The sequence below is a fragment of the Saccopteryx leptura genome, chromosome 5 (genome assembly GCF_036850995.1).
Source record: "Saccopteryx leptura isolate mSacLep1 chromosome 5, mSacLep1_pri_phased_curated, whole genome shotgun sequence".
NCBI lineage: Eukaryota > Metazoa > Chordata > Mammalia > Chiroptera > Emballonuridae > Saccopteryx > Saccopteryx leptura.
The window spans coordinates 216914694-216927393 of NC_089507.1; the positions used below are offsets into that span (position 1 = coordinate 216914694).

General features: G+C 58.5%; 1 protein-coding gene across 1 annotated transcript in view; it reads left to right on the top strand.

Moving 5' to 3' along the window:
- Positions 1 to 1586: 1586 nt before the first annotated feature.
- TGM6 (transglutaminase 6) overlaps positions 1587 to 12700 on the top strand; it is a 28248-nt gene continuing 17134 nt past the window's right edge. Inside the window, exons 1-5 of the mRNA XM_066386301.1 lie at positions 1587 to 1662; positions 9402 to 9575; positions 10570 to 10812; positions 11260 to 11378; positions 12250 to 12378. Of these exons, the coding sequence (XP_066242398.1) occupies positions 1656 to 1662; positions 9402 to 9575; positions 10570 to 10812; positions 11260 to 11378; positions 12250 to 12378 (672 nt within the window). The 5' untranslated portion in view covers positions 1587 to 1655. The remainder of the gene's footprint in view (positions 1663 to 9401; positions 9576 to 10569; positions 10813 to 11259; positions 11379 to 12249; positions 12379 to 12700) is intronic.

Consider the following 12700-nt stretch of genomic DNA (forward strand, 5'->3'; position numbering starts at 1 on the left):
CCGACCACATCAAACACTCTGGGGGTTTTATATACTTTCCCCGAAGGCTTGGGTGTTCAGAGAGCAACAGCCTACAGCCTCTCCGGCCCTGGTCTCCGGGGCTCGGCCCCTCCCACTCCCCTTACTCCTGCAGGTCAAGCCCCGCCCCACTCCCCCGCAAACGCTGGTCAAGCCCCGCCCCACTCCCTGCTGGTCAAGCCCCGCCCCGCTCCCCGCTGACCCAGGTCAGCCTTCTGCACCCTCTCCAGCAGAGAGAAACTTCCCACCCTGCTCCCAGGAACATAAAATGCTATTTCATTGCTCATAAGACTTTAGACGCTTTGAAGTCCAGAGAGCCTTTGAACCCAGGAATTCTAGGCATTGAGCTAGCATTGCCCTTAGGGATACTTTAGCTCAGTCCCTCTAGCTTGGGGGGGGGGGGGGGCGGGAGGAGAGAGGCCGGGTTCTAAGAGGGGAGAGGTGTTCAAGGTCCCTGGCCACCTGTGGTCGCTAAGCTCCAAGCTGGAGCCAGCCCAGAAATCGGGGTAGATTGATGAGCCTCGTCCTTGAAGAACCGGAGGACCACTCCCTTCTTCTCCTTACCCACCTCCTCCCAAGAGTCTGGGCTGGCATCACTCCTGGCAGGGTGGGTTGTCACCGGGAGTCCCTGCGAGCAGTCTGAGAGACAGAAGACGCTGCACAGCATCCGGCGAAGGCTCTCCTCCCCATCTCCAGGGCAGAGCTAACCCAGGCAGGCGGACACAGGTTCAGGAAAAGGTCCAGCTCCCAAAGCTCAGAGAGGGACAGGCAGGCCAGCCAGGTTCCCTGAGCGTCCGGCCGTGTCCTTGAGTTATCCCAATCACCCACGTCATGTCCCACCGCGAGGGGCCACTGTCCTTTTACTAAGGTCCAGGGAGGACGACAGACCGAGCCGGAGCCGCGAGGTGACCAGGGGCAGGAGCTGGACTTCCCATCCGGGTCTGTGTGGGTGGAAGGTTTGTTCCTCTGAAACTCGGGGCTCCTCCGTGAGGGCTGAGCCTGCTGGTGGGTGTGTGAGGGTGTGTGGCAGTGTGGGGACCTGGGTCCCCTGGGAGAGGAACCCGGGCCTCTGGAGCCCACAGAGGAGAGAGAACAGGGGTCCCCGGAACTTCCTTGCCTCCCCCCAGCACGGGGGAGAGCAGCCCCAGACGGAACGCCAGGACACCGGGTCCTGGTCCCAGCTCTGCCTCTTGTCACCAGGTGCCTCTGGGGTCTCCTCTCCGAGCCTCCATCTTCTTGTCTTGAGAGTCGGGGCGAGGGCTGAAAAGGACTCACCATCAACCCGGTTCCCTCCTCCTCTCGTCTCCTTCCTCCTCTGCGCCCCGCTGGGCTCGCGGTCCCTTGGGTGGGGGCCTCAGTTTCTCCCCCAGAGCGTTCAGAAGGCCTCCTGGTTGAGGCCACTCCCACACCGGACGCCTTCGAGGTACCGAGCCGGGCAATTACTGGGTGACTGGGTGTCTCCTGGCTGTTGCTGTCGGGGTGAGAAGGAGCCACACCTCCTCTTGGGTGCTGCCTTGTTTGCCTGGTTCCGGCTGGCTGCTCCCACACACCGCCCGGACAGTCCACACACCGACCGGACAGTCCACACACCTCCGGCCGGCCGTGCAGAGGGAGCGAGGAGTCGGGCCGGCCCTGGCATGGCAGGTGAGTGGGCAGGGCCTGGGGGTGGGGGGGCCGGGGCGGAATGGCACTCCGATCTCTGTTCCTTAGGACTATAGAGCTGTGCCACCCCCGAGCTGTGCCCTCACGTTCATGAGGACGTGGAGGCTCAGAGCTAGAAAGAGCCGACCCCAGACCACCCACCCAGCTAGTCCGGGGCAGAGGCCTGCCTGGGCTGGGGCCGGGCCTTCTGCGCCACACGCCTCTCCTGACCGGCGGAGCAGGGAGAAGGGAGGGAAGAGCAGGAGAACCAAAGTCCCCTCGCTCCCCGTGTAGGTGACAGGGACCCAGAAAACTTTCCAGGCAGGGTTGGGGGTTGGGGCTGTGTGTGGAGAAGAAAGAGGACCCACACGCTGTATCTACTTCTAACTCCCACCCCCCCACACACCCCCAAAGCTCGAGGACAAGAGCGGTCCTGTGTGAAATGGAAAGAGCTATGTGACCTAGAACTCGCTAGAGCAGTGGTCTCCAACCCCCGGGCCGCGGGCCGGTACCGGTTCGTGGGCCATTTGGTACCAGTCCGCAGAGAAAGAATAAATAACTTACGTTATTTCCGTTTTATTTATATTTAAGTCTGAACAATGTTTTATTTTTAAAAAATGACCAGATTCCCTCTGTTACATCCGTCTAAGACTCATTCTTGATGCTTGTCTCAGTCACGTGATACATTTATCCGTCCCACCCTAAAGGCCGGTCTGTGAAAATATTTTCTGACATGAAACCGGTCCGTGGCCCAAAAAAGGTTGGGGACCACTGGGCTAGAGGGTTGGTCCTTGGGGCCTCCCTTTTCTCCCCTGTGAAATGGGGGTTATAATAACAGATCATCTCACCGGCCCGCTGGGAGGAACTGATGAGACCCAGCAGGGGACCTTGTCAACAGCACACTTAGAAAATGTGTCTCCCCCAGCCGCCCCAACAGAGCGAGGGGCAAATCCCCCCTCCCACCACGAGAACTTGTTGGTGAACTAGCAATGATGTCTTTTTTTTCTTTTTTTCTTTTTTTATATTTTTCTGAAGCTGGAAATGGGGAGAGACAGACAGACTCCCGCATGCGCCCCACCGGGATCCACCCGGCACGCCCACCAGGGGCTACGCTCTGCCCACCAGGGGGCGATGCTCTGCCCCTCCCGGGCGTCGCTCTGTCACGACCAGAGCCACTCCAGCGCCTGGGGCAGAGGCCAAGGAGCCATCCCCAGCGCCCGGGCCATCTTTGCTCCAATGGAGCCTTGCTGCGGGAGGGGAAGAGAGAGACAGAGAGGAAGGAGAGGGGGAGGGTGGAGAAGCAGATGGGCGCTTCTCCTGTGTGCCCTGGCCGGGAATCGAACCCGGGACTTCTGCACGCCAGGCCGACGCTCTACCACTGAGCCAACCGGCCAGCGCTGCAATGACGTCTTTTATACCAACTCTGTGGTCCGAGCTGGGGTCCGGGGAGGGGAGCAGGTCCGCGGAAGCAGGGGTTTAACCCTCGTAGGTCTTTAAAGGATGTTTCTAATTCTATGTCTCCTGTTTTTAATTGTTCGGCATCCTGTGACAATTCCATGAGTCACCTCTTGTTTGTTTGGTTTTTTTTTACTTTCCAAGGCAGATTATTTTAATTTCCCTGTCATAGTTGAACTTCCTCTTCTTACTGTCCCCGGGGCGGTTGCAAACATTACCAGCACCCTGGGCCTTTCTGGCTCTTGGGATGGGGTCTGCTCCCCGAGGACCAGGGCTCATCAACCCAACTTACCACCCATACTACAGCGTTTGGGGGGGCCGGTGGCTTCTCCCGGTGAGCCCTGGTTTATAGGGCACTATCTCTGCTTCTTTCAGGATCTGCTTTTCAGGGCTCATCTAGAAGTCCTCCCTAGCCCCCTTAAACTTGACCAAGTTTATTTGCTGAGAAAGGATTCTTCTAGGGAAAAAAAAAAAAATCAGGGTTCCGATGTCAGGTCTGGGTGACCATTCCTCTCTCTGAACCTCGGTTTCTCCAGCTGTCATGCGTCAGGGCTGACCCCATCACACCTAGGATATAAACTGACTTGTCTGTTAGGCTGAATTCAATTTTCAAGAGTCTTTTGGGACTTCCTGGCTTCTTGGGGACCGCCCTCTCAGAGCAGTAGACCAAGCCTACTATGCGATCTGTGCCTGGGTGACAGACATCAGATCCTGATGGAAAGCGTGTGGCCCCCTGTGCTTCCTCCCCCGTCCCTCACACTGTCCGTGCAGACATCGCTAGTTGATCCCAGAGCTCCTCTGCACAGAGCCTGGATGGAAAGCGTGTGGCCCTGTGCTGCTCTTCCTCCCCCTCCTGTCCCTCACACTGTCCGTGCAGACATCGCTAGTTGACCCCAGAGCTCTCTGCACAGAGCCTGGATGGAAAGCGTGTGGCCCCCTGTGCTTCCTCCCCCGTCCCTCACACTGTCCGTGCAGACATCGCTAGTTGATCCCAGAGCTCTCTGCACAGAGCCTGGATGTGGCCCCGGAATTCTCCTCAACACAGTGCAGGTCGTGCCTACCATGTGATCAGTGCTCGGTGATGAAACGAGACCCTTTGGCCATTGTTGGATTATCACAATCCTTTCGCTCAGAACTTCTAAGAATCAGGCGTTCTCTCTGCGTGCGTGCGGGGCTGGCTCCGGCCGGGACAGAGGGTTAGAGTTGATGGACCACTGTTTGCTGGCGAGAGAGAGGCCGGCAGCTTCCAACAGGACCAGGAAGAAAAGGGAGACTGGGCGGTGACTCCAGGCAACACCCCAATTAATCACATAGCTGCGGCGGTCAGGTGCCCGTGATGAACACATTAAGGATAGGGTCATAATGGGGCCCATTAAAAACCAATTACGTTGAGAGTCTAGAGTCTGGGAGGTGGTGCTGGCTTCAGCAAAGCCTCCAGGGTTCAGTCCCACCGGGCGCCCTCCCGGCTGGGACAGGGATCTGGGAGCAGAGCATCCTCCTCTGTTTGGGGTCGCTCAGGGGCAGGAGGAGGAACTGCTGGGGCGAGCTAAGGCTGGGGGTGGGAGCCAGCTTCTGCACATAGAGCCCTCCCTCCCACTAGGACTCTTTCTTAGGCTGCTCTCTGGGGCCAGCTGTGGAGCATTTATTTAGCTGGAGAGAAGATGAGATTTGGTTCAGAACTTCTCTAAGAGTCGGGAACCCTCTCTGCGGGGTTGGCTCTGGCTGGGACGGTAGCCGAGAGGAGTCCTAGGGGTATCAGAGGCGCTCGATTCGGCAGACCACAGACTCTCCAAACCCCTCGGGATCCCGGGTCATTTCTTTTTCTTTTTCTTTTTTTTTTTTTTTTTGTATTTTTCTGAAGCTGGAAACGGGGAGAGACAGTCAGACAGACTCCCGCATGCGCCCGACCGGGATCCACCCGGCACGCCCACCAGGGGCGATGCTCTGCCCACCAGGGGGCGATGCTCTGCCCCTCCGGGGCGTCGCTCTGCCACGACCAGAGCCACTCTAGCGCCTGGGCAGAGGCCAAGGAGCCATCCCCAGCGCCCGGGCCATCTTTGCTCCAATGGAGCCTTGGCTGCGGGAGGGGAAGAGAGAGACAGAGAGGAAGGAGAGGGGGAGGGGTGGAGAAGCAGATGGGCACTTCTCCTGTGTGCCCTGGCCAGGAATCGAATCCGGGATCTCTGCACGCCAGGCCGATGCTCTACCACTGAGCCAACTGGCCAGGGCCAAGGTCATTTCAAAGATAAGAAAACGGAGGCTCAGAGCAAAGCCAATGAGTCCGAGTCCCACAGGGAACCAGCGGCCGATCGGCCTCAGTGAGTCCGAGCCCCACAGGGAACCAGTGGCCGATCAGCCGGCCTGGACACCAGGCCACGCACACTCCGCCCGCCTCCCAGACCGTGACCATGACCGCAGGAGGCAGGAAGTCAGGGAGGAAGGGCAGGGCAGGTCTGGGAATGTGACAGTTTGAGAGAGAGGGATTATGGGTGGGCAGGGAGGCTGGGGCGTGAGCGTTGGTCCTTGAGGGCGTGCTCGGAAGCTGGCGAGCACCAGCTCCCCATTTCACACCCTCATCCCTGCCAAGGGGCGGCTTCCGACAGGACCAGGAAGAAAAGGGAGACTGGGCGGTGACTCCAGGCAACCGCCCAATTAATCATTCTGTGCGTGGATGACAGACACCAGACGTGCATTGATGCCTCCGATCGGTGTTCACTGAGCATCTACTATGCGCTGGGTCCTGCGCCCCCTGCGCCAGGCTCTAACAACCCGAGAGAACGAGGCCCAGCCGGCCCTTCTTGGGGGCTTGCAGGCCAGTGGAGGAGACATATAAGCAACGGACTCGAACCCAGGTCCTTGATGACTGGGGACAACTGGAGAGTCTCAGAGAGCAGAGTTCAAACAGAGCACATGGCGGAGGTGATATTGTTTGTTGTTGCTGGTTTTTAATTTACTGGTTTTAGAGAGAGGAAGGAAGAGAGAGAGAGAGACAGAAACATCGATCTGTTCGTGTGCGTACCCTGACCAGGAATCGTACCGACAAGCTCTGTGTTTTGGGACGATGCTCTAACCAACTGAGCTATCCGGCCAGGGTGACATTGAGTTTATTCTGGAAGGGGTCTGGACCCTGGCCTTGGGCTGACCTATGCACCGGCTCCCCTCCCCAGTCAGTACCCATCAGTCCCCACCAGGGAGGACGCTGGCTAGGGCAGGATGAGCTGCCATCACCAGGACAGCTGCATTCCCCCTATACGATCCTGGCCCAAATATCACCCCACAAATACCAGGTCATGGTGGGGGGATGATGCTGATGAGCACAGATGACTTAGATCAGTGGTCCCCAACCTTTTTGGGGCCACGGACCGGTTTCATGTCAGAAAATATTTTCACGGACCGGCCTTTAGGGTGGGACGGATAAATGTATCACGTGACCGAGAGAAGCGTCAAGAGCGAGTCTTAGACAGATATAACAGAGGGAATCTGGTCATTTTTTTAAAAATAAAACATCGTTCAGACTTAAATATAAATAAAAAGGAAATAATGTAAGTTATTTATTCTTTCTCTGCGGACCGGTACCAAATGGCCCACGGACCGGCACCGGTCCACGGCCCGGCACCGGTCCACGGCCCGGGGGTCGGGGACCACTGACTTAGATCACCAGAGGAGCAGCTCTAGGGATGGGTCACTCTGGGACCAGAGCAGTGACCTCCTGGGATAAGGCAGGTATGGAGTTAGTGGGGGCAGCAGGTCTGGCTTTCCTGGTGATAGCTCCGCAAACTCACCTAGGGACAAAAGGGACGGGCGTCAGTACCAGAAGGGCAGAGCGGGGACACCCGGGGACAAATGGAGCAGCAAGAAAGACTTTTTAATGTCTGGGTGGTGGAGGAGCCGCCTCTCAGAGGTGGGCAAGCTGCAGCCGTGACCGCGTATCCGCTGAGAGCTTGACCCAGGGCCGGAAGCTGCAGGACAGACAGGTGGTCTCTGAGATTCGGGTTAATGGAGAGAAGGGCAGTTCGGACTTGTCCACCCCTCGGATCCCCCTGGAGGAGGCTTCAGACGCTCAGAAGGTCAGAAGGTGGCAGTGGCTGGTTTTGGCCATGACAGGGAAAGGGGAAGGCAAGGCAGAAGTCCCAGGGCAAGATGATTCCACGGCCCAGGGTCCAGGAGTCCTCCTCGCCTCCTAAGCACCTCCTGGTAAACCCCCCGGGGCATGCCAGGGCTGAGATAATTACAATGATAACCTCCTCCTGATTCGTCAGGAAGGAAGGAAGGAAGGAAGGAAGGAAGGAAGGAAGGAAGGGGGAGGGGAGGGGAGGGGAGGGAGGGAGGGAGGACGGAGGGAGAGAAGGGAGGGAGGGAAGGGAGGGGGGGAGGGAGGGAGGGAGGAAGGAGAGAGAGAGAGAGAGAGAGAGAAAGAAAGGAGGGCCTGACCAGGCAGTGGCGCAGTGGATAGAGCATTGGACCGGGATGCAGAGGACCAGGTTCAAGACCCCGAGGTTGCCAGCTTGAGCATAGGCTCATCTGGTTTGAGCAAAGCTCACCAGCTTGGACCTAGGGTCGCTGGCTTGAGCAAGGGGTTACTCGGTCTGCTGAAGGCCCGCGGTCAAGGCACATATGAGAAAGCAATCAATGAACAACTAAGGTGTCGCAATGAAAAACTGATGATTGATGCTTCTCATCTCTCTCCGTTCCTGTCTGTCTGTCCCTATCTATCCCTCTCTCTGACTCTGTCTCTGTAAAAAAAAAAAAGAAAAGAAAAGAAAAGAAAGAAAGAAAGAAAGAAAGAAAAGAGGGAGGGAGGGAGAAAAGAGAGAAAGGAAGAAAAGAAAGAGAAAGAGAGAAAGAAAGAAAGGAAGGAAGGAAGGAAGGAAGGAAGGAAGGAAGGAAGGAAGGAAGGAAGAAAGAAAGAAAGAAAGAAAGAAAGAAAGAAAGAAAGAAAGAAAGAAAGAAAGAAAGAAAGAAAAGAGAAAGAAAGAAAGAAAGAAAGAAAGAAAGAGAAAGAAAGAAAGAAAGAAAGAAAGAAAGAAAGGAGGGAGGGAGGGAGGGAGGGAGGGAGGGAGGGAGGAAGGAAGGAAGGAAGGAAGGAAGGAAGGAAAGAAAGGAAAGAAAGGAAAGAAAGGAAAGAAAAGAAGAAAGGAAGAAAGAAAGGATTGCACCCTGCTCCGGCCTGTCCCAACCTAAGTTACGGCTTGTCTTCTCACCTTCAGCTTCAACCTCAGACAAGCCCACGTCGATCCTATTTACCAATAACACATCCCAGCTCCGGTCTCGCTCAGAGAATGCACGGTCAATCCCCGTAATGGCCGAATCCGTGTTTGCAGACGGGCCTACTCACTAAAATTTATGTTTAATGTCAAGTTAATTAATACTCACGGTGCTTTCCTGGTCGTTCGCAGTCACGTGCAGAGAGATGACAGACAGGGTCGCCTAAACACGCGTGTGTTCCTGACTGAAGTAGGGAGAGGTGGCGCTCTGTCTGCTTGTTCCTGCTCACCTGCTGCAAACACGTGTCCTTCTGCAGTCTATCTAATGTCATGTTTTCTGCATTTTTGTGTGTGTGTCTTTTTCTGTTGGTAATTTAGTTGTTTAAAACGGTCCCCTTGGCCCTGACTGGTTGGCTCAGTGGTGGAGTGTCAGCCCGGTGTGTGTATGTCCCAGGTTTGATTCCTCCATGGCCTCTGCCTCAGGCACTAAGAAGAGCTTGGTTGCTGAGCAACGGAGCAATGGCCAAGATGGGCAGAACATCGCCCCCTAGTGGGCTTGCTGAGTGGATCCCAGTCCAGGTGCATGCAGGAGTCTGTCTCTCTGCCTCCCTTCCTCTCATGGAATAAAAAACAAACAAAAAACCAAAAAACCAGCCTCCCAGTATAGTGGAAGAAGACATGTGTTCGATATGTTTCGCTCAGGCAGGCATGAATTCTAGTGCTGTTTGTTGTCCATGAGTTCAATGTGAATGAAGCAGCCATATATTCAATAAGGTGCCTTTAAACAGAAACTCACACTAAACAAGGTTATGTATTGGTCGGTTGAGAAAAAAATCTGTGACCGGAGGCTCAAGAGAACCCTGCCCTGTACGGTCCCTAGAAGCAGTGGGTCAGTCAGTACTCACCAATTCAGTGCTCACGGAGCCTAGAGAGCAGGACCACCGCGAACAACCAGGAGCTCCTGCGTGGGAGAGACAGCGGCTGCAGGGGCGGGTGACCGGCAGGTGGGAGCGGCCGGCAGGGCGTGGATGAGCAACCTGCCGTGGTGGTCTCCTCTCTCTGTCCTCTGTCCTCTGTCCTCAGGGGTCAGAGTCACCGGTGTGGACTGGCAGTGGCCAAGGAACGGTGCTGCCCACCACACCCAGGAGTACCCGGGCCCGGAGCTGGTGGTGCGCAGGGGCCAGGTGTTCACCTTCACCCTGGAGCTGAGCCGCCCTCTGGACAGCGAGGAGGACCTCGTCTTCACAGTGCAGACAGGTAACTGAGCTCAAGGTGGCCCCCCCTGGTCTGCTGGCAAGAACACCTGTCTCGTGACCAGTGATCTGAGACCCTGTGGCCGTCAGCCCAGACCCGGGGGAGAAGTAAATCCCCTGCCAGTGGGCTGAGCCCTGGGATCCTGGACGCTTTATCGATGACAGTTTTCTGGGATGGCCGGGCATTGCTGCCCACAGGCGGCAGGACAGACGGGATGACCGCTCCGGCATCCGGGGCTCTGGGAGGGCGTGGGAAGTCCGCGGGCACTCCCGGACCCCGGGCTTTTCTCTCCCGGCCGGACAAAAGGCCCACTTCGGTCTCAAAGGGTCCTGTCGCCTCCTCTTTGATACAGGGGGGTGGGCATCAGGACAGCTGAGTGCCCCGTCCTGCCGCTGCCCCTTGCGTGCGTCCGGGTCAGGCCCTCCCGTGCAGCAGGGTCCCAGCAGCTCAGGGTTGAAGGCTGTGCTTTTAGACGTGCAGCTTGTCTGCTTCTCAGAGCTGGGTCTCCTAGGGACGACGGGGTATCCTGGTTCCCTCCCCTCCCCTCTCTCCTCCCCTCCCCTCCCCTCCCCTCCCCTCTCACCCTCGCCCTCTGCTCCCCTCCCCTGTGCCTCCGAGCCCTGCCCCTCGCCCTCCTGTCCCTCCCCGTCCCCCCCTCATCCCCTCCCCCGGTCCCATCCCTCCCACTGTCCTCATCCCTGCCCCACCCCCCCTCTCCCCTCCCGCTCTCAATGTTACCCTCCCCCCTCCCTCCCCTCTCCCGCTCCCTCCCTATCCTCCCCTCCCCTGTCCTCATCCCTGCCCTCCCCTCGCCCTCCCCTGTCCCCTCCCATCCTCCCCTCTCCCCTCCCCCCTCCTCTCTCCCCTCCCCTCCCCCTCCCCTCTCCTCCCCTCCCCTCCCCTCCCCTTCCTTCCCCTCCCCTCCCCTCTCCTCCCCTCCCCTCCCCTCTCCTCTCCTCTCCTCTCCTCTCCTCCCCTCTCCTCTCCCCTCCCACAGGACCCCAGGCGTCCGAGGCCCTGCGCACCAGAGCCGTGTTCCAGACCTCGGAGCTGGAGGTGGGGGGCGCGTGGACAGCAGCGAAAGAGGAGCAGGAGGGGAACACGGTTACCGTGGGCCTGGCCAGCCCTCCCGATGCCGCCGTCGGCCGCTACCTGCTGAGAGCCGGGGTGGCCTCAGGCCGCAGACACAGTGACCGGAAGCTGGGCGAGTTTGTTCTCCTCTTCAACCCATGGTGCCCAGGTGAGGGGCTGCCAAGGCCCAGGCAACGCTTTCCTGGAGCCTGTCCTAGGGTCAGGGAGCACTGTTCACACACAGCACGAATACTCAGCAAGTACAAAGCGCAGGACAAGGGGTCCAGGAGTCAGTATTCTTAATAGTATTTCAGAAACATGAGGCTGCTGTTGGCGTCAGGAGAGTCACCCAAAGGCATCAAGACTCCTAACACCTCTTACTTAGTCTTGGGCTGGGCTGGGGTGGGTCCCTGTCTGGGGAAAGACCAGCCAGGGGGGGATAGAACCCAGCAGGGTCCTGGGAACCCAGTCAGCTCCTCCCGGCCTCTCCTGCCCTCCCCACCCCCCTCCCACCCCCGTCGGCCTCCCTGGGCCATCCTGCAGCTGATGTGGCCTCTCCCTGGGCTGGCAAGGCCAGAGCTGCCGCCCACAGGGGGCCCTGACCACTGCTTTTCAGAGGATGACGTGTTCCTGGCCTCGGAGGAGGAGAGACAAGAGTACGTGCTGAATGACAGCGGGGTCATCTTCCGGGGCGTGGAGAAGCGCATCAGAGCCCAGGGCTGGAACTTCGGGCAGGTCTCCAGGGGCCCCGGGCCAGGGGGGGCCGGGGGAGGGCTGGGGTGTGCGCAAAACCAGCCCAGAAGCCCTTCGGTCAGCTTACTGCTTCCCCGCAGGGACCAGCTGTCTGACCCCTAGAGCAAACTGACTTATTCATTCATTCATTCATTCATTCATTCATTCATCCATCTACTATGAGTGTGTCTGGCCTGCTAGACACACAGGTTCTGCTAGAGCAGTTCCGTCTGCCTGGGTCCCGGGTGCCCACCCAGAAGGTTGGCCCAGCAGGACCTTGACAGTGGAGCTGAGCAGCAGGAGTGGAGGGTGTGGGGGGCTTGGGGGCCGGGCAGGGATGACACCCTGGAGAGTTTAAGGCCCACCTCAGGGGTAACCACGTCTCAGCACCCACCTCTGAGTGAGGGTTCCCACACCTTCCAAACCTTCAGAGACTCGAAATTTTAACTCGTCTATGAAAACCTCTCAGTCGTTCAACGAGTCCCCCCAAGGTGCCGATTCACTCACATGGCGTTGAAATGAGTCGTGTGAACCACACGAGCGTGCTGTCGGGGTCGGCGTGACTCCAGAGACACACGCTTTGCGCAGTGTTTCCTGCGGGGACAGGGGAGCCATGGGGGTGGGGGGCGGGGGGGGGGGCTACCGAACCGGGAGGACGTGGTGGGGGTTGAGCTCCGGGCTCCTGGGCGGCTCTCTGAGGAAGGGTTCTGAGACTTGGGGAGGCTCCGTGGTGCGTCGGGGGTGTTGGGAGAAAGCCAGTCCTCCTGCACAACGTTGGCGGCCGACCGACCGGGTGGGTGAAGGTCATCGTGCGTGGGAGGGTCTGAAGTGTGGCGGAGGGTCCGGCCTCTAAGCGCAGCCTCTCTGGGGACAGTTTGAGGAGGATATCCTGAACATCTGCCTCTCCATCCTGGACCGAAGCCCCAGTCACCAACACGACCCAGCCACCGACGTGTCCTGCCGCCAGGACCCCGTCTACGTCACCAGGGTCGTCAGCGCCATGGTGAGGAGCCCCCGCCCCCACGGTCCCTGCCCACGCACTCCCTCAGGGACCCGGGCCAGCCCCAGGGCCACAGCCGAGGCACCTCCTGTTTCCATTCTCCCGTGCTGCCTGGCAAACCACCCCCAAGCCCCGCGGTGTGAACCCACCGTGGACTATGCTTCCGGTGTGGCCGATCCGCGACCGGGGCAGGGCACCGGGAACATGGCTGGTGTCCACTCCACGATGCTGCGGCCGGGGCGTCCCAGTGGCCGCGGGTGTCAGGGATGCTTTGACGGGACCCTGTATGTGGGGCCTGAGTTCTGGCGGTCAGTGTGTCCCTGGT